Source organism: Mytilus galloprovincialis, chromosome 4, assembly GCF_965363235.1.
Source record: "Mytilus galloprovincialis chromosome 4, xbMytGall1.hap1.1, whole genome shotgun sequence".
Taxonomy (NCBI): Eukaryota; Metazoa; Mollusca; class Bivalvia; order Mytilida; family Mytilidae; genus Mytilus; species Mytilus galloprovincialis.
The window spans coordinates 46,388,548-46,410,435 of NC_134841.1; the positions used below are offsets into that span (position 1 = coordinate 46,388,548).

The following is a 21,888-nucleotide window of genomic DNA, read 5'->3' on the forward strand; positions in this document are numbered from 1 at the left end:
GGAACCTCATCATCGGTTGTCATTAGTCGTTTGTAAACGTTACACGTCCTTTATCATAACTAAGACTATGGTGAGACCTTATGTTTTCGTCCGGCATATGAATTCGTACTAGGGATGCTTTTTCAATGAAATCGTGACGTCATAATGCATACTTGTTTTATAATTAATAGCACCCATTAGACGAGGATATTATACATACACAAAACTTTTTGTATGAAAATAATTTTTATTTTTTTTCATTCATTCATAAAAATTGTTAACAATTACATCATAACGTTTTATGAAAGAAATAAAAACATCATATCAGTGATAAAACAGACACACACATCTAAACAGGACTTGCGTAAAATTTACTGTGGTTGAGATGCGTTTAAGAAAGATAAATTGCAAATAATAGAAATGAGTAACTGTTGATACGCATTTAGTAAAAAGGCAGATGAAAAGACAGAATTTATTTTTAGATTTGCTGTAAAATAGTACATTAATATAATTTTAAACGAATTTGAAAAAAAAACAGATGCTATACGAAAATAAATTCAAAATATATAGTTTTTGCACTTCTTCTTACAAGGTACAATTTTTTCTTCTATATTTTGTAAACTCTGTAAAACTAAACACTGCACTGTAGTAATAATTCATTTAAAACGAAAATCCTGTTCGAATTTACACTGAGAATATTCTAAACTTATCCTAAGAATTAGTCTGGATGTCAAATTATCTACAAATTTGAAACGATTGTATACCATCGTACTAGGAAATCTATAACAAATGTTCATCATCCAGCTTAATTTGTTCTATTTTCTTCAGTTTTCTTTAAAAGGTTAAAGTATGATAAAAAAACACCTTAAAGACCAATACAATAGCAAATAATAAAACTTTAAGATTTCAATCGATAGAAAATTAATATGTTTATTCAATCATTTTTCCATTGGTAAGTCTAGAGACTTGTAGTCTTTTTCTTGTTACTGGAACGTCATAAAACATAAATTAGAATATTCAACCAACAATGCATTTGTACATCATTTTTTAATTAAATTACATTCGAACAAAACAGTTATTTGAGGTCATTGTTTGTAAAAATAATTGTCTGTTTGGCTGTTGCTTATATCTTAATACAAAGATAAATCAAATGCATTGTTTGGTAGTTTTCAAATAAATGTTAGAACTTTTAATATATTAATCAAATATCCCTTACAACATTCATGTACAAGCATATTACTCATACATACAAATTTTTTGTACTGTGAAGATCTAAACAAAAATCGAAATTCATTTTGTTTTGTCTAATCTTTATCATACCTTCTCCTTTGAACATTGAAATCATATTGTTTTAACAACAAAATATTATTGATTCATTTACATATCTTTTGTGATCTCATTTAAACCTAACAGATAACAGCACTCCATCGTAAACCTATGTAAAAAGTTCATATGGTTTGGGTTTTTTTTGTATCAATAATTTGAATTCTAAAAGATTAGGCAAAATAACAGAGCATAAAGTGTAGCTAAACAAATGTCTTCAATTATGTCATACAGTTAAATACTTAATAAAACTAGAATAAATACATTATTTCTTCTTACTCTGAGTTGACAATTTAGATAGTAGCATGTTAAGAACCGTGTATAGTTTCTCAAAGACTGAGTTTTCTTTAGATCAAACTGTCTACCGCTCTGCTTGCAAATCCTGTTAAAAGATTGTACCGATGAGACTTTGCTAACAGGACTGAGAACATAACCATATAGCATATTAAACAGATGTCCTTTAATTCAAATAAGACATACTCAAACACAGTCACAACATTAGTGAACTAAATTGTATAAATTGGTGGTGTATCAGACGTGCAGTTACTTTAACCCTATCACAAAAAAAAAAAAAAAAAATATGATACCCTTATCTGCAGATTTTAAATGGAGTGCTGCTTTCCTATCTAACATTAACAGGAATAATCATTAGTAAATTACTGCACTTCAGATGATATGAAATATGAAATATATTTCGTTAAAACGGAATCAGACACACAAAACAATATAAAAATATCAGATAACAATAACGTGTGGTTACATCAAAAGCAATAATACAAATGGCGAACTTGGAAATCAGGAATGTTCACGAAATGAAACAATACAAAATTACACAAAAAATAATAATTCTCATATGTCTGTTTAAAATACTTAAGAAATTGTGCCATACTTGATGGCGTAGTAACTGAGTAGTCAAAATAAAAAAAATGAGTGGTCAACTTCAGTAACCTTTTGATTCTCATAGAAAAATATCGAAAGAGAATTAGAACTAAGTACTTAAAATAACATTTTGTAATTTTGAAATTCTTAAATAATTCTATAATTTTCTATATGGAACGAATGCTTCAAAATATTAAAAATATTACTCTTGAAGATCATTAATACGATGGTCAACCATTCGTAGAAGAGACAAAACTTTCTTCACACAACGCAAAAAAGAGTTGAAGAAAAGTTAACATCTTTAAACAAGGTCGTCTTCTTTAATCTGAATAAAAGAGAAGTTATGCAAAACGATGCTTTTTAAAAAGAGATACAAGTTATCTGTAGGTCTAGTATAACGTCTGTAAGAAAGACTTTGGTCATATACATGGATAAAAGGTAAACAAAACATTGATTTAGACGATGGTTTAACAGCAAATAAAAATATCAGGAACAATACTTAATGATTGATAAGTACTTGTACAAAGGGAATGTTTGGTACGGAAAACAAATATTGAAAAAAATGACAGATATGCTATAGTATGTAATTTTGTAAATCAATCAATTGAAATTATATTCAAAGTCATATGACAGCTATAACCTTGAAGTCACTTGATAATTCGCACCGATGGTGCATTTAAGATAATTTGTCGTTAGTTAAACCGAGTATATTCACTATCATATTTTGCCATTTTACAGTCTTTAGAAATTTCAAAAGTAAGATGTCCTATCAGTAATAGTATACCCAACCATTAATATGTTATTTTTTTTTAACAAACTCAACTTATTTTATCAATATTCTAACAACAATACACCTAAGTGTCTAACAAAATGAACTTGTATATGGCTGCAAGGATTTTTTTGTTATCTTCTTTCTAAACTTGTTTAAAATTTGTTTAGATAAAAATTGTTGATCCATGTGAATAGGTAAATACAGTCAACAGATGTATCACAGAGGTATAAGTTAGAATTTAATGTTATAATTGAAATCTGTCCAGATTATTATATATTGTCACATTATAGATGCATATAAACATTCATAAATTAGAATATACAGTTCGAGTATTGTCACATTTAGAATATATTATAATGTGCTTATTTAATAAGTGTCATCTTAATTTAGTCGTGATAAGTGCACACAATGATTAAAAAACTGAGTAACAAAATAAGGTGAAATACAACAAAATTCCAAACAGAAATTCAACAGTATCTACAACACTTGAGCATGAAATACTCATACAAGTTCGACATATTATATACATAATTTTGGCAACAGCTTTGTTTGGGAAAACTGTCTTTAAATAACGACAATGAATTCCTCATTGACAGCCCTGAAAGACTTTGTAGACTTAATTGTTTGCTTCTGTTATCATATAATCGAAACTTACAAGTGTCTCAATATCTTAACAGAAACCACGTCGTAGGCCTCCCGTGATTACGTAATTCAGTTAGTAAAAGTCTGGTTAGCATTAACACAGTGAGAAGACTTGATGAAGTATTATTCCATATTTCAGAAGTTTCTTAAATACAGGTTTACCCTTAGGATTGATTATAAAAAAAAAATAGATTCTATAATTATGAGATTGCTGACATTGCATTTTTAAAGTTTTATCTATATGCACTCTTTACAAAAATAAAAAAAATGGTACTAAGTTGTGTAAATATCCATTATTTTTTTTTCATCAAAATTAATTATTATTGTAATCAAAACAATCGATTTGTAGCTTTTAATATTTAAGAGATACAATATTAATACATTGTACAACAGGAACTACTTCATAACGGTGCGTTAAAGGCCCATTTTACTGGTATTGTATTTTAGTTTGGTGTAAAGTAAGACCTTTTTACAATGATTTGTAGACATCATTTAATTGATCAGTGAAATGAAATATTCTTTTTTGCTCCCATCCCTTAAAAATAATTAAGATACATAACAGATAATTCGATCTGATCACTTCAATATATAAGTAATTATGTGGATAGTAATATTTACCATCCATTTGATTGAATCGTTTACAGAAATTACATTAAACAATATCTTTTGTCGGCCTATATTGTCACAACCATGTTCCACTATAAAATGAAAGTATCATAATATTTCGGACACACAATTAAAGCAAATTTCATTGAAATCACAATCAGTCTTAGTTTGGGTTCATTCTGGTATCGACCACGTCACTAACGAATGATTCAATGCCTTCAACTTTAATTTAGTACAGGAGGATTTGTTAGTAACTGAAAGTATTGTTATTCGACGATTAATACACAGGAATCACACCACTTCAAACTAGAACCTTTGGTAAATTAGGGAATCGATCATCCTGTTAAGTTTGGATCGGGTTTCTCATTGAAAACGGTAATGCATGTGGACATGACACACAATGGTCATATTTTTTGTCCATGAAGTCATACTATTAGCCTAGGGCTAGCGCATTATCGGTTTTTAGTTTTACCATTATGTATGTTGTGTTACAACTGACCAAGACTATTTGAAGGCTGCACTGACGATCCTGAATGTTGTGGTGACTTTCGTCTTCGTGGTGGTGACGTTCGTCTTAATTGATTAAATTCTGTCCTTCTTTGATCAGTTTGTTGTAAGTCTCTCTCTCGTAAGCTCATTTCTCGTTCGTGTCGGAGTTCCTGTCGACGTGTAATAACTTTATCCGCAATAAGTGCTGGTAACATATCAAGCTGATTCTGAATGAAAAACATACATATCCATATTATTAAGATACATATTTTTGTTTATTTGAATACATTTAAGAATTCATAATATAAACATACTTAAAACAATTAAACAATTAAAATAATATGGAATATGCATAATAGTTATCAAAGGTACCAGGATTATAATTTAGTACGCCAGACGCGCGTTTCGTCTTCATAAGACTCATCAGTGACGCTCATATCAAAATATTTATAAAGCCAAACAAGTACAAAGTTAAAGAGCATTGAGAATCCAAAATTCTAAAAAGTTGTGCCAAATACGGCTATGGTAATCTATGCCTTGGATAAGAAAATCCTTAGTTTTTCGAAAAATTCAAAGTTTTGTAACAGAAAATTTATTAAAATGACCACATTATTGATATTCATGTCAACACCGAAGTGCTGACTACTGGGCTGGCGATACCCTCGGGGACGAAACGTCCACCAGCGGCAGCGGTATCGACCCAGTGGTGTAAATAGTTATCAAAGGTACCAGGATTATAATTTAGTACGCCAGACGCGCGTTTCGTCTTCATAAGACTCATCAGTGACGCTCATATCAAAATATTTATAAAGCCAAACAAGTACAAAGTTAAAGAGTATTGAGAATCCAAAATTCTAAAAAGTTGTGCCAAATACGGCTCAGGTAATCTATGCCTGGGATAAGAAAATCCTTAGTTTTTCGAAAAATTCAAAGTTTTGTAACAGGAAATTTATTAAAATGACCACATTATTGATATTCATGTCAACACCGAAGTGCTGACTACTGGGCTGGTGATACCCTCGGGGACGAAACGTCCACCAGCAGCGGTATCGACCCAGTGGTGTAAATAGTTATCAAAGGTACCATTATAATTTAGTAAACATAAACTATTTAATTTTTTAAAATTTTTTATTAGTTATATTCAACACTTACATTATGATAACTATTCAAAGTTAGATACAAATCAATTTCAAATGGTTGTTTCTCATCAGAAATTACACTTCTAAGGGTGCATATGCAATCTATTCATTAATATTTGTGTATTACTATGATATCATCTATAAACGTTTTTTTGATAATTAAAATATCTGTTTTGTGATGACAAGTCTACTGGTACAGTGAACAAATAAATTACCTCCAATACAAGAAAACCTTCAAATACAAAATCCTGGCAGACAAAAAGAATTAGTTGATATAAAATTATATGATACAAAGCAATCTTATATTAAGACTTTTAATTGCAATAATTTAAATAATCTCTCTTGAACAGCTGAATAATAATAAAAAAAAAACCAAAACCTCGTGATTTTACCAAAAGTTCCAGCCGGGTTCATATTGTTATTAGACTGGTAAGGATTATAAAATACAAAGTGCAAAACTTTAAAAAGTAAAAATCACAAAAAAACTCCAAGGGAAACTCAAAACGGAAAGTCCCTAATCAAATAGCAAAATCAAAAGCTCAAACACATCAAAAGAATGGACAACAACTGTCATATTCCTGACTTGGTACAGGAATTTTCTTCTGTAGAAAATGTTGAAAATGAACTTGGTTTTATAGCTAGCTAAACCTCTCACTTGTACGACAGTCGCATGACAGACTGTTTTTACTTTTCATTTAGAAATGGTAAGGATTAACATGATAATCCCTATTAGAATATTAATAAATTTACCATGTACAATGCTCTCTTGCAAAAGTTAAGGGCTGGCTACAATGTCCAAAATGTTTTATAAGTTTGTTGTTATCTAAAAATGATTACAAAAGGTAAAGTGACATAAGGATTGCCAAAAGGATTTAGTCGGTTTCATACGCAATTGTTCTAGTTTGATGTAAGAAAAACTGAACTTAAAACAGTCAAAACTCAAACACTACGGAAGCAAGTTTCGAAAAATTCAAAATAAATTTCAACGCACCGGAACTATTTATTACCGCTTTTATTAAAAGCTTTGTTATAAAATATTGTTAAATACTAACAAACAAATGAAACAGAATTTGCAATTAAAAAAATAGCCAACCTGAAGTTCTAACAGCTTATCTTCTATTTTCACGACTCTTTTTTCAACAGAGAGGCCACTTGTTTGCATGTCCGCCACCATAGCTTGAATATGTGACTGTGTCTGTAAGAAAAAGAAAAGGGTTTAAATATATTATAAAGTATTGTTCAAAATATACACAAGAATAACTCTTTTAGATTATTTCAGAATATGAAGATATAAGTATCTGAATGTAAACTTTCAACACTTACTTTGTCAATTATCAAATACTTACATTAAATATAAAATCTAAGAGCATTTTATGATTTTAAAATTTGCATAAGAAATAGAACTTTTAACCCTATAATCGAAATAGATATTGGAAACGAATTAAAACACTGAGTTGTTTATTTATTTAATATGGGCAGTTTAGATTAGACTTTGAATATGTAAATACCTTTTTTATGTGTTCCTGTCTCCTTTCATGATATCAAATACTTATTGGTTTTGGACTAATTTTGATTGTATTATGATGTCTGGATGTGATATATTTTGTCCAAATTAGTAAATGTTTGGTACTGTTTTACAAATTCATGATCATCAAGTTATCTTTATACATAAATATAATATTGTTTTCAAAAAAAAAATCATGATATCTTTGTGGATTTAAATCTAATATTAAGAGTCCATATGTACATTGTGTATATAATCTTTTCATATAATGATGCTTTCAATCATGGGTATATTTCCACATGTTAAAATTGTGATTTGGCGTGTGCATTGGAACACTTCTAGGAAAACTTGCATATTAAGGTAGAATGTTAGAAGGTAGAAGTCGAGATAGGTACAATTAGCATTATGAAGCGTGAGATACAACAATGTATCTTAAAGTGGTCATGCTGACTTTTAGATTTCTGAATCTTAAAAAAATATGATATTAAATATATCATCACCTTTGAGTTGGGCGTACTTCTAATAATCATTCACCATGACAATTAATTTGAAAATGTGATCGGCTTACAACTTTTGTTATAGATATAATTTCGATCAGCATATTTACTTATATTTCAAAAACGTAATCACTAATTTTTATATCTTTGATACATATTTTCGTGGAATCTATATTGCTTAATTGTCTTTGTTTGACAAAATACTACTTATCTGTTTTTGTTTGTTTGTTATTTACTTTACCCGGTTGTTAAAAAAATCATTTAAAAAATATAAGTTCTAAATTCCAAAAAACATGTATAGCAGACAATTCATTCGAACACAAATTTTGTCATGTTATGAAGCTCTTGTATGAATTTGTATCATCTTAATCATTTGTATTCAGATAAGAATCAAATAATATTAAATACTTGTCATGTATATGATGAGAAAGAAAGAAAAACAAAAAGAACTGAGAAAATGTTTTTCAGTGAAATAGTCAAACAGAAACAATATCCCATAAGAAAAAAGATACTATTGCTCTCAAAACTTTGCCACTTTCACGGAAAATGCAAGAATGGCCAAATAGGATATGATTAAATCAAAAACGCATTTAACGGTAGGAATCTGGCGACCACTAGAAGAATTAATTAGTCTTTGGACGGATAGATTATTTATTTAGAAAATTAATCAAAGCTTCCTTTTTCGTTTTGTTTTTGTCAAACTTTAAAATTCAAAATTTGCCGACATTGCAAAGAAAATAGATCGCAATTAAGGGGCGGGTCGAATTATTTCCGTCGAAATGAGATATACCAATGATAATACAATTGTTTTATTGGTATCATTGACTCACCATAAGGGGTTGCGCTTAAATTGACCTAATCACAGGCATAATGTTAACGCTGATCACGACGAAAACAGAACGCATAAGTCCGGGATTTTCTCGATGGAGGCGAGACAAAACACAACATTTGTATAATTAAAATCTTATGTTTTAACTAGTCTTAAATAAGGCATTTATATTGTAACTATTTGTGTTTGATGATGTAAAATAAGCTCGCCCAGTGAAAAAAGCTAAAGTGAGACTACAACGTATTTAAACAGAATATAAAATATTCATCAAATAATAACTACACTTTGCATTGCAATAATATATAGAAATAAATTTTACTAGCCTTTTATACACAATTTTAAATGAACACATATTTTTGTCATGTTTTGTAGTCTGTGTAAATTTGTTTAGTGGTCAGACTCAAAATCTGCAACACATGTATAGTAACGATCGGAAATGTACATAGTTAACATAGTTGACCATACAAATTCAATTTGAATATCTTTATCAATACCTTTTTGTATATGTTGTCAATTTTCACTTACCTTTTACATTTTAAATCATAACTTGATATCCAACCCTATTTTTTTTTAAAGTTATCTAATTATTCTAAAAACCATGCAGCAACTGCATCTTGGAGTTCTACAGGAGTAACGTAAACTTCAGGAAAGTTGTGGTATTAAAATCATATCAACTAGTAAGCTACGGGAACAGTGATTGGTGCTGAGGTTGGAAGTTAAAACTTTCTACATTTTTTTTATATAACACGCCTACACAAATAAAAATAAACAACGAATGCATTTCATGAAAGCACAATCATGCAAAGAAAAGAGACGGCATGCGTTCTAAAGATTTCTATATTGCCATGCCTGAGATTATACAGGTGTAGCTATTTGACAGAGCTGTTATTAAACGTTTCAAACCTGACGAAATTCAACATGAGAAGTTGAAATGTAAACTTTGTGTCTTTGGGAAAATCCGTCAAAGCCTATCTTCTACATTGAAAAAAAGGAAAGGAAGATCGATGGTCAGTTATAAACCGAATTCATAAAACAAATATTGTAATGCCAACATGCATTTTACAACAGGCTTTCAGGAATTCTTGCAAATCTTAAACACTTTAGAAAGAACATTTACCGGAATTTACAGAACATTTTCAAATAACCATCGAAGTCCTTTCCTTTTAACCATTTACCATTTATTTCTGATTTCAGTTCCCTACTACGCTAAAAAGAAACTGGGAAAAGGGAAAAAGAACTTGATTGTTGATGGTCTTGAAAACTTAATTTTTGTAAACAAAATTTTATCAAATGCTTAACGGTTTTGACGTCTTCATAATAGTATTTACACACAACGTAGAATTACAAAATGTTTTAAGGTGAAGCCGGCTGGGTGAAGGTATTGATGTACATTGAAACAACAAAAATTGTCTACTGACAAAGAATATAATTGTTAAAAGGAAAGGCTCCGGTTGTCATAAAAGGGAATTTAACTTGTAATGTGCATAATTGTGTTTACTTATCAATGCAGAAGTAACAAGTGTACATAAATTGGTGCATGACACTAAATATTTAAAGGTTTTCAAAAACTAAAACTTAATCATGATAAACACTTTTAGTATTTTTATCCTTCAACGATACGTGCCATTCTGATGTCAAGTACAAAAGATTCTAAATACTTGACGTGTGAACTATAATAACGCTCTATATTATTAACAGCATACTAAATTCAAATATTGTGTTCACAAAAATAGCAATGCAAATATGGTATTCAGCATTTCTTTTATTGCCCTTAACGAAATACTGAAAGAAAAAATGCAGTTTTTGAATAAATACATGAATTTTCAAATATGTAGCTGGTTAGTGACTACTATACTATCAGCCATTTCGCTATCCAAGCTGTTTTATTTTCGATTCAGTAATAAAATAAATACTGTAGAAATAAAAATGCAAAATCCAATTTTTCAACAAAATCTTTCTTACCTTCGCCATATCAGCTACGGTATTCTGTTGCTCAGTTAACTTTCGTTGGTCCATTTTTACATCTCGCAGACTGAAAATATACATATGAGGAACATCTATGTTAACATTCATTTAAAATATGATTTCATGAGCAAGACGACGCGTTCCACGTGTGTTGCGAATGCATTGCTCGGTTTTAGTTTTTGAGTTGTTTACTAGTTGTGTAACACATTTTTTTACACCGGGGTGTCAGTTTGTCTTTGACTAATAGTTTTAAGAGTCCTTTTATAATTTCGACATCTCTTTAAAAACTTCAAAAAAGCTAATCCACGCATCAAAGTGATCCAGTACTATATAACCTATTTAAACATGACAGTATGTTTTACACTATTTTGAAAGCGGTGTTTTTATAATTCAGAGAACATAATGGTGTTTATAACTTGTATACAAACGAGACATGTGAAGTCAGATGTACTTATCCTTCCGACGCAACTGTTTTAACCTCCGTTAAATATAACAAAATCGATGTTTTTTTCTATTCTTTTCCGTCTCCAAACAGAAGACGTTTGGTGAGAAATTTTATGCGATTTTCAAAGTTATATTGTTAACGATAATTGGTGAGTATACTTGTACTTGAGTTTTTATTCTTCAGTACACATTAAATGGCATATATAGACCTTTTCTTTACCTCTAAATGTATTGTGTTTTTCTTTTGATTTGTACCAAAACCATTAGATTATGAAAAAAGATATTTGATGTTCATGTAAATAATTCAATCAATAAACATGGGCTTTGCTCATTGTTGAAGGCCGTACGGTGACCTATAGTTGTTAATGTCTGTGTCATTTTGGTCTTTTGTGGATAGTTGTCGTATTGGCAATCATACCACATCTTCTTTTTTATATGATAAAAAATATACAAATAAATAAATAAATAAATATATACACTAAAATAGCATAACAACTCACTTATGAATCGCTTGAAGAAATTTTCTTTGATGCGACCTAACTCTGCTTGTATTTATTTTCTTCATTAGTTTAGTATGTTTGTATATCAACCAGGTTTCTCGTAAAACGTTGGCCGCTGAATTTTTCAGCTATTTGAATAAAAAAAGACAATTAAATAAAGTTTAAAATAGTTAGGTTTTTTTTAATTTACACAATATTAAATGATAAATATAACGGAACGTAAAAAATATGTTTATATTATATCTCAACTGTGTGCCTGCAAACAATGAAACCGGTTAAAAGAGTCAACAATTGAAATACCTTAATGCATATCATAAGAGAGCGACAGTCAAAAGCATAGATTGAAAATAAGCTGACAACGTCATGGCTTAAACAAAGACTGACGGACAAATAAGAGTACAGAAGACACAACATAGAAAACTAAAGACTAAGCAACACGAACCCTACTAAAAACTGGGGGTGACCTCAGGTGCTGTTGTGTTTGTTAGTGTCGTAAGGTCTTTTGTTCGTCTATAAATAAACTGTATTATCGGTTTATTGATGTTTTCTTAAATCCAGTTGCAAATCAAATCTTCCATATTCATTAAGATAGCATGGAAATGAATCCAATTGTTAGATTCTGAAGAGTGGGTCGACAATGATGCTACTGTAAGAGTGTGTGTTGAAATTTGCCCAAGGAATCTTACTTTGAATTAAACTAATATAAAATTTTTAGACAGGGATAGTTAAGTTTCACACAGAAAGCTCTATACGAACATTCATTGTATGTTCTATTTTAATCAAATAAATTTTTTTTGCAATGGTGATCAAAAGTAAATGTTGAAAAAAGGTCATCTGAAAACTCCCGAGCCGTACAAATGTATCGGTTACGCAAAACAGGTTCAAAACACTGCATGGAACATCAACAAAGATCGCGAACATATACATAAAAAGGCACAGGTTGAGCAGCAGTTTCAGTGTTATAGTAAATGAGGTCAGAAAATATCAACAACAATGGAGATCCCATTATGCAACATAATTGTTTTTCAAATTATTCCGTTGCTATGTATTGTACAGGACATGTTATATAACCACAGCGATCACGCACATCTTATTTGAGGAGATTATAAAGCAAAACATTGAAAGGACAGAAAGTTTTGTATTAAAAACAATGTGTCACATAATGATATCTTAGCTGAAAATTATATAATTTCATCATTGATTCTGGACTTAAATAGTTAGTCTACAAAAGACACATCAGTGGCGCTCAAATAAAGAAGTTGAAAGGGATTTTGACAATGAAATCCATATAAAAAATAAAACAACAAAAAAAACGAACTGTAAGGAAAATTCAGAATCTCAAAAACATCAAAAGAACGGAAAACAACTGTCATATTCCTGACTTGGTAAGGCATTCCTTAAAAGTAGAAATGGTGGATTAAGTTTGTTTTTTAAAATAACTCAACCTCTCACTTGTATGGATAATCTGTTTAACACAAAATTACATTATGCAGTTTGAGTGATTAATTTCATTTTATACATAAGTTTTACTAGTGTTAGATTTTAAACTATAATTACTAAATGGATGGTGCTTACATGATCGTTTGTGCGTTGAACATGTAACAGTTTTAAAAAAGAATGAATGTTGATTCTTCAAATATGGTATAATCGTATCTATTGATTAAATCAGAAATTTTAGCTCATCTTACATTTCACGCCCGCAAATTACAAATATTGTTGAAACATTAATTAGAAAAAAACAAATGGTGCTGGAATATCAATCATTTAAAAGTCTAAAATACTCAAACATGCATTGTGCAAATAATCCCTTCTTTGAAAAAGAAAAAAAGGCGAAAAACATGTAATACTTCATTACATGATTTAAAAAGTTTCCAATTGTACAGTACCATATGCGCATTCCGAAAATTAATGTCTTTTCGGTGGTGATACTGACCAAAATGATATAAATCAAAACCATAATAAAATTTTGAAAAAAGAGATTTTTCCAAAACGAAAAAGGTATAGCCAAACCCCGACAAGAAACCAATGCTTAGCATGATGGAGGTACGTTTCTTGTTGATACACACAGGAACTAATAGTCCACAAACTGAAGTATCGAACGGCAGTGGTAGCATAAACTTTAATAGTTTATATATTTTGTGCGAGCATCTATTCAATAGTGAATGTAGATAGGTTAAATCAAGTTACAAAACATCAAACACTTTACAAAAAAAAATCTAATGATACTGTTTTTAAATGCGGAGATATACTTTTTCTTAAGTTCAATATCTTAGTTTGCAATTAACCTAGTAAAACGTGTTATTATATTTGTTTTGTATATGTCCGTGTTTTGGCATTCATGCTTTCTTACTTGTGTTCGTTTTAAAAAATATTATGTTGCAAAGTAAATATAGTGAGTTTACACCATCACGTGTCTATAAGAAAATGATCATTGAATTCAAGTTGCACAGAATATTTCATAAACAATGGAAAATGAACTCTTAGAAATATGACAATATAAAATATTTAGATTTGATTAACAACTTTTAATAAATTCCATTAGGGAAGATGCACAACATTACCAGGTTTGCATATCTTCTTAAAAATTGCAAAGATCTGGTTTAAACAAGAAACTGTAACCGTCCTTGAAAAAAGTACTTTTGAAGTTATTGGTCGGTACAGTACTGAACCCACTGCAGTAAATGAGTCTGAATATATACTGAACATGGATAATAGCTCATTTTTCTGACTTTAAAGACCTTTACGAACCAAAATGACCGTTTCAGTTCATAATTGGTTTACTAGTGTCAAGCTTTGAAAAAATGAAACAGGCTCATGCTTTTCTGCTTCTTTCTGTTTAAAACAAAACAAATATAAATACATCTTATGAAGTGTTAAAAATCGACATGTTTTCCTCAACCGATGGAACATTCCGTGTCCATGCAACAATTTGACATAAGTGTAGTGTACAAGACTCAATTTGATTTGGCGCTAAGTCACATCGGCAACAAACATTTTATATTCTCTTAATCTGTATCTTCAGAAAAGGTTTATAAATTATCGTAAGCCTACAGCACTTTAATATTTCAGCATAAAATATTGTAACCTAATCGATTACAATTTGGGGTTTGTATTATACTTTAAATGCACAACATTGTCTTTTGATGTCAATATCGCATTTATAAATACGAATTTTGACATATGACGTTGAATTGCAAAAACTATCTCTATTTGATTCAATAAAACTATTCGACACAATACGCGCCTGTTTTGTCCTCTCTAAGATTTTATCACTACTACAATATGTTCACAGCAAATTATTAGCAAAATGTTACAAAAGCTTTAGATGCAAATATTTAAACAGGCTGGATGATATAACTTTAAACTTACCATTTAGTGAGACTATTTAAATTACTATACATTTTTGCGTGGTAAATAACACATTTTAATAGCATTTTTATCTTCCTTCTATATTAGAAGACTTTAGTGTTGCATTTTGCATTACGTTAAGTTTGTACAAATTTCTCAACTTTTTTTAATCAGAAACATTACTTACGCAAATTGTGTAAACAACTAAATTTAAAACCATTCTGATTATAGAAAATGAAATGTATACGATTGATTATATATCCAGCCTGTTAAATTGAGAAGCAGAGTAAATTTAAAACATTGAATGAGAAGGGTCACTCAACTTAATTAACACATTTTTAATTATAAATATGATGAACATTTGGTTAAATGAATGTTAGAGCTGTATGTTTGTTTAAAAATCAAGTAATCTCTACGGTTCGAATTTAAGATTAAGATTAAAAAAGTTAAAGTTTTAAAATCCAATTTAAAACTGTTAGCAATATTACTATAAAATACAAATGTTATTGCAGACGTTTTAGCGCCAACTTCATCTTACGTTTTTCTCTATATCTTTAGAATGCATAAAGTTCATAACATTACGTTCCGCTAGAGACATCTCAACCCACTGAGTAAGAACTGCTACGAGTATAGCAGTGATGCCAGCTCCCTGATAGAGTAAAATATGGAAGAAGAGAGTTTAACATATATACAAGATAGTTTGAAAGTTATACAATATTTAATGCGAACATACCCTTTTTGAATACTGTGTATCCATCATAAAATTATGGACGTGTGTCTCAGCTCTGCTTAATTCTAGTTTACGTGCTACGAGTGCTACAACTAATGCTGTACAACCGGAACCCTGATGCAAAATAATCAACATTAATAATTAAATTAGATAGAAATATTCACTCGAACCAAAAGTTTCCCTTTTGCTCTCTCCTCCTTTGGGGTGATCTAAACATAACGCTCCTTTGGGTGATCTGAAACATAACGTATGTTATTTTCAAACACTTCTTTCTGATTTTGTGTTGGCATTTAATCTTGCTTGAGGTAAAAAGTGTGTTGAAGATTTTACTGTTTGAATGCAAAAATGTTACAACAAAAGCAGACGTCTTTTGGTTGTCGTTTTTCCAAATTATTTATTTTCGAAATCATGCACGAAGTTATTTTCCGATATGTTAAGCTAGATGAATTTCTTTTTGATTAGCTGATTATTCAATTCAAAATAAGAATACAATACCAAATATGAGACATAAAAACCAATCAAAATTCCGTAACAGACTTATTTTATGTTTTCGAATATTTAAAGTATTAATGCAAGTGTAAAGAAACAAAACTGAAATAAACTTTTTGGTGGTAAGGTTTGAACTATCAGCGACAAAAACTGCTACCTAGAAATATGTCAAAGCATGATTTATATCAAATCGGTACCACTTTAATCTCAAGTTAGCTGAAACTTTCTTATCTCGCTGAAAAGAAAATATAATACATAAATATGAATTAATCATATACTTGTTAGATTACAGAAGTTGTCAATGTTAGCCACATATCATGCAAGACAAATTCATTAATGAAAAAAGACAGGACGAGTAAATATTCACGATCTCTTATAGCCAGGCGTTGTCAGTTTATACTCAACTTATGAATTTGACTGTCCCTCTGGTATCTTTCGTCCCTCTTTTATCGATTTAACGGTTAAAAGGTTCGGTTTAGAGTTTTCCAATCATGCTAGAAAATCTGTGGCATGCATAACCATTTTATACTGTCTTGTATTTCATGCTTTATACTCAAGCGTGTACGTGTCAAAATGCTACTATGTCACTGACACTTTCATAAACTAACAATATTGTACCACAATGAAAAAAGAAATAATTGCTTCTAATTTACACCTAAACTTCTGTCTTGCGTGTTTATAGTTCTCTTTTGAAATGATTTTTATTTCGTTAAAAGGTTCATAGTTTGAAGTTCACCTACCATAACGCCCGTTGCTATGGCGATTCCTCGACCACAATATGTATTTGGAACTAAGTCACCATACCCGACTGATAAAAATGTTATGGCTATCATCCACATGGAATTTAAAATATTGGAGTGCCTAGAGTCTAGGTATCTAAAAGAGAATATCAATAAAACGTTATATTATCCTACAAGATTGGCTAATTTAATAACATGCAACAATTCCCTTTCTTATCACAAAATCACCACAAATGATGGATCAAAGCTGAAGAAAACAAAAGAACGTGATAGGTGTCATGCTAAAGTAAAATAAGACTTAATTATTGTCCGGTATCAATACTTAAGTACTTTATATGCGGAAGTAGGATTTCAGCATGTTTTACTCAACTCCTCTGTGTATTCATTATTAAACTCTAAGGTACCGGTATTGATCGTGGGCTATATATGCATAATAGTTACTTTGTCTGAGTAACAGTTATGCAAAACTATCTTCTTTAGTTACATTATTTAATATAATTTCAAAGCTGAATTTCTTGGAATGAAGAAAACCAAGCTTGTTTTCAAACAGGCTTACATGTAGTTTAAAGCCCAGTGTTCACAAATATAAACACATCATGTTTTCCAATGTTGAAATATCAATCAAAACCCGTCGAACGGATAGCATGTCAAGATATTAAAAACGAGTTTGGTTCTATTTTTAGTTTAGGTAACAAACCATGGTATACATTTTAGTCAACTAGAAGCGACGAAGGAGGAAGAATCATAAGATATAAAATTATTTTTCAAAGTTTGATTTGTATAAGCTAAGTGGATGCAGACTGAATTTTGAAGGCTTAGTACGGACGGTCGTAGAAGAAAAAAACAAAGGTCAAGAAATGACGTCCAAAGCAGCACAAATGCACTTTTGACAGGTAAGCAAAAATAGTAAGTCATAAACTCAGCCCAAATGTTTACAGAAAGAAAACATTGAATCATCCTCATATTCCATTTCATTTCAACAACACCGTTTTACATTTCTCGTGTGACAGATATATTCACACATACATATAGTAATACCCTTGCGAAAAGGTAACAATGACTAAAAGGATAGAAACGTACTTAAAAACGATCAATAAATACTAGTAAAACACTGGTTACCAAGCAACAGCCAGTATTATTCACGTAATTGACCATAATTTCATGTAAAGAGTCACTTGCTGCAAGAATTTAATTAAAATAATTCATTTGATTTGATTAAAGTAATTCATTTTTCAAAACTACTATTACGGTGATATTTCACGCCGAGTCTGGCATCAGAGACTGTTATGGGGTTTTTAAAAACATATTTGCATATTGAAGACATAAAATTGAATAATAACGGCTTATTATTTGATTTCCTTGGGTAATTCATATTAAAACTGACACGAGCAGTCAGAATCAAGAATGTATTGGTAGTTAAGCTTTTTTCTCATTCATCATTTTCTAGATCAATTTGGACGATGATATATTGAAAGATGTTTTAGTGGTTACCGCAAAATTATAGCAGATTATCGGAATATTTAAAGATTTATCAAATTTCCGGAAAATTAATCGACTATTGCTAATATATCCCATGATTTAATCAGTATGTACTTCAAAACAATGGGCTCAGCTTCGAGTTGGACAATAATATTATATTTATGACATTCATTCACAATGAAGGTAATATTTCTGTAATAAGTAAAATTTCCGTTACCAATTATAAAGTACTAATAGTTTGCCTTACAGATATCGAACAAATATTTTGTGAAGCTGCATTAAACTAAAAACGCGACATTTACCAATGTACTATTAGTTAAAAGCTTTGTACTGGTTTGACACTTGAAACTTTGTTAATGGGAATAGATTTTTAAAGTAATAATTCCTTTGGCTTTACATTGAAATTTTGATTTAATTCCATAAATAGTGCAGCTAATGTTGTTTGATTTTGTTTCAATTGATTTTGTACGGTAAAAAAAGGGTCATGAAAAACATAGCAGGGCACATAGTTCATCTAAAAATAAACATAGGCGAATCGTTGCCAAGAACGCTTAAATCAATCTATGGACTATTGAAAAATTCGAGGTGACTCCATAAAAACTCAAGTGCTAGAAAACTTATACAATTAAAGCTATTAAACCAAGAGTTCCAAATGGTGAAGTTGAAATCATCCCTTCGTAAATTTTACGGACGCCATCACTTGTTGGTTGACCGTTATGGAATAACCGTTTCACAAATGATATTAGATATGTTCCTTACGTCATAACTACAATCCCCTTCCCTTTCATGAATATGACCTACCGAATTAGACTATTTACCTGATTTGTTATCACATAAGCAACACGACGGGTGCCACATGTAGAGCAGGATCTGCTCACCCTTCCGGAGCACCTAAGATCACCCCTAGTTTTTTGGGGGTTCGTGTTGTTTATTCTTTAGTGTTCTATGTTGTGTCATGTGTGCTGTTTTTTGTTTGTCTTTTTCATTTTTAGCCATGGCGTTGTCAGTTTGTTTTAGATTTATGAGTTTGACTTTCCCTTTGGTATCTTTCGTCCCTCTTTTATACGATATACAAAGGAGATTACCTATATAGGTATGATCAGATGAGACAATGGCCCTCCTATCTCATGGATAGAAACTACTGAGTGTCTATATACAACCTTATAACCAAAAACTTATCGTATACAAGAACACGGGGAAAAAGGTTGAAAATTGAAAAGAAAAAACGAAGTAGTGTATGCTAAATTAATAAATAAATTACAGAAAAATGCATTTCTTCCGATTTTTGTTCATGATGGTATGTTTGGACAGCAACAAATGACAACCAAATGATAACAAGTCCCTCGCTTTTGAATTGTCCCTGGGATCTTCTTCAGATTCTTCAAATCAAGATACAAGATTAGCCAAACAATGACATTGACTGTGGTTTGATAATATTGGTCTCTGTGTGGAATTGATTAATAATGAATTATCATACGAAAACTTGTTGAATTACAAAGTATGATATCCTCAAGGGCAATAGTTTTTAACCTTTATGTGTCACCGGGAATTTGGAAAATTGATATCATGGTTTATTAATATATTATTTATATTCTATTTAACATTTTTTATTATCAATCTTACAATTTTTAAAGCATTTTTCTTAATTACGTAATGGAATTATAAGAGATTAAAGTTTAATGGGGAATATCATTAAATTGTGTCTCATTACAACAAGAATTTAATTAAAACAAAAAAAAAATTTCAAAGATAATTCTTCAACTTACGAAACCTGTTTTATAATGTTTCCGTTTTTTCGACGTTTAACGATAATGATTTGTAATCGCCATGACATAACAACTAGAAACAGCTGTTTTAGATTTGTCTAAATGAAAATACAATGTTCAGAACTTTAGAGCAATATGATGTTTGCCAATAATCTACAACACGTGTTACGAAAACATTAGATTATAAAATACAACTCGTTGAAAGAGATGTGATTGAACAATCGCTATTATGTTGTATGCAAGAATCTTGGCACGACACCTGATATTCTTATTATAAAGTCTCCTTGACATAGGAAAGAATTCAGTTGTCTGTGAGCGGTGTCCACTTTTTCTTATAAGACTAACTTGACCTTCTTCCTGCTAATGATATTATGTGCAAAAATCTTGGCATGCCACCTGATATTCTTATCATAAAGTCTTCTTTACATTTGAAAGAATTCAGTCTGTGAACGTTGTCCACTATTTCTTATAAGACTAACTTGACCTTCTTCCTGCTAATGATATTATGTGCAAAAATCTTGGCAAGCCACCTGATATTCTTATTATAAAGTCTTCTTTACATTTGAAAGAATTCAATCTGTGAACGTTGTCCACTATTTCTTATATGACTATCTTGACCTTATTCCTGCTAATGATATTATGTGCAAAAACCTTGGCATACCACCTGATATTCTTATTGTAAAGTCTTCTTTACATTTGAAAGAATTCAGTCTGTGAACGTTGTCCACCATTTCTTATAAGACTAACTTGACCTTCTTCCTGCTAATGATATTATGTGCAAAAATCTTGGCATGCCACCTGATATTCTAATGATAAAGTCTTCTTTACATTTGAAAGAATTCAGTCTGTGAACGTTGTCCACCATTTTTTATAAGACTACCTTGACCTTATTCCTGCTAATGATATTATGTGCAAAAATCTTGGCAAGCCACCTGATATTCTTATTATAAAGTCTTCTTTACATTTGAAAGAATTCAATCTGTGAACGTTGTCCACTATTTTTTATAAGACTACCTTGACCTTATTCCTGCTAATGATATTATGTGCAAAAATCTTGGCAAGCCACCTGATATTCTTATTATAAAGTCTTCTTTACATTTGAAAGAATTCAATCTGTGAACGTTGTCCACTATTTCTTATATGACTATCTTGACCTTATTCCTGCTAATGATATCATGTGCAAAAATCTTGGCAAGCCACCTGATATTCTTATTATAAAGTCTTCTTTACATTTGAAAGAATTCAATCTGTGAACGTTGTCCACTATTTCTTATATGACTATCTTGACCTTATTCCTGCTAATGATATTATGTGCAAAAACCTTGGCATGCCACCTGATATTCTTATTGTAAAGTCTTCTTTACATTTGAAAGAATTCAGTCTGTGAATGTTGTCCACTATTTCTTATACGACTAACTTGACCTTCTTCCTGCTAATGATATTATGTGCAAAAATCTTGGCATGCCACGTCATATTCTTATAATGCTGCTCACAAGGAAGCTATTCAACCAAGAGTTCCAAATGGTGAAGTTGAAATCATCCCTTCGTAAATTTTACGGACGCCATCACGAGTTGGTTGACCGTTATGGAATAACCGTTTCACAAATGATATCGGATATGTTCCTTACGTCGTAACTACAATCCCCTTCCCTTTCATGAATGTGACCTACCGAATTAGACTATTTACCGGATTTGTTATCACATAAGGTAGCAATAAACAGTTAGGAAAAAATACTAAAATTTGCCCTTATGAATTTTACCATCCCCT

The 21,888-nt window shown here is 30.5% G+C and overlaps 1 protein-coding gene across 5 annotated transcripts in view; it reads right to left on the minus strand.

The window, feature by feature from the left end:
• Window positions 1-206: 206 nt before the first annotated feature.
• LOC143072274 (small conductance calcium-activated potassium channel protein 1-like) overlaps window positions 207-21,888 on the minus strand; it is a 168,664-nt gene continuing 146,982 nt past the window's right edge. For 3 of the 5 annotated variants that reach the window (XM_076247138.1, XM_076247141.1, XM_076247140.1), the window contains 7 exons: window positions 16,876-17,011; window positions 15,650-15,760; window positions 11,569-11,696; window positions 10,622-10,691; window positions 9,563-9,634; window positions 6,923-7,024; window positions 207-4,917 (listed from right to left, as the gene is read on the minus strand). In XM_076247138.1, the coding sequence (XP_076103253.1) occupies window positions 4,690-4,917; window positions 6,923-7,024; window positions 9,563-9,634; window positions 10,622-10,691; window positions 11,569-11,696; window positions 15,650-15,760; window positions 16,876-17,011 (847 nt within the window). In that variant the 3' untranslated portion in view covers window positions 207-4,689. Of the gene's footprint in view, window positions 4,918-6,922; window positions 7,025-9,562; window positions 9,635-10,621; window positions 10,692-11,568; window positions 11,697-15,454; window positions 15,566-15,649; window positions 15,761-16,875; window positions 17,012-21,888 lie in introns of all 5 variants that reach the window. The other 2 variants (XM_076247142.1, XM_076247143.1) reach the window with 2 other exon arrangements.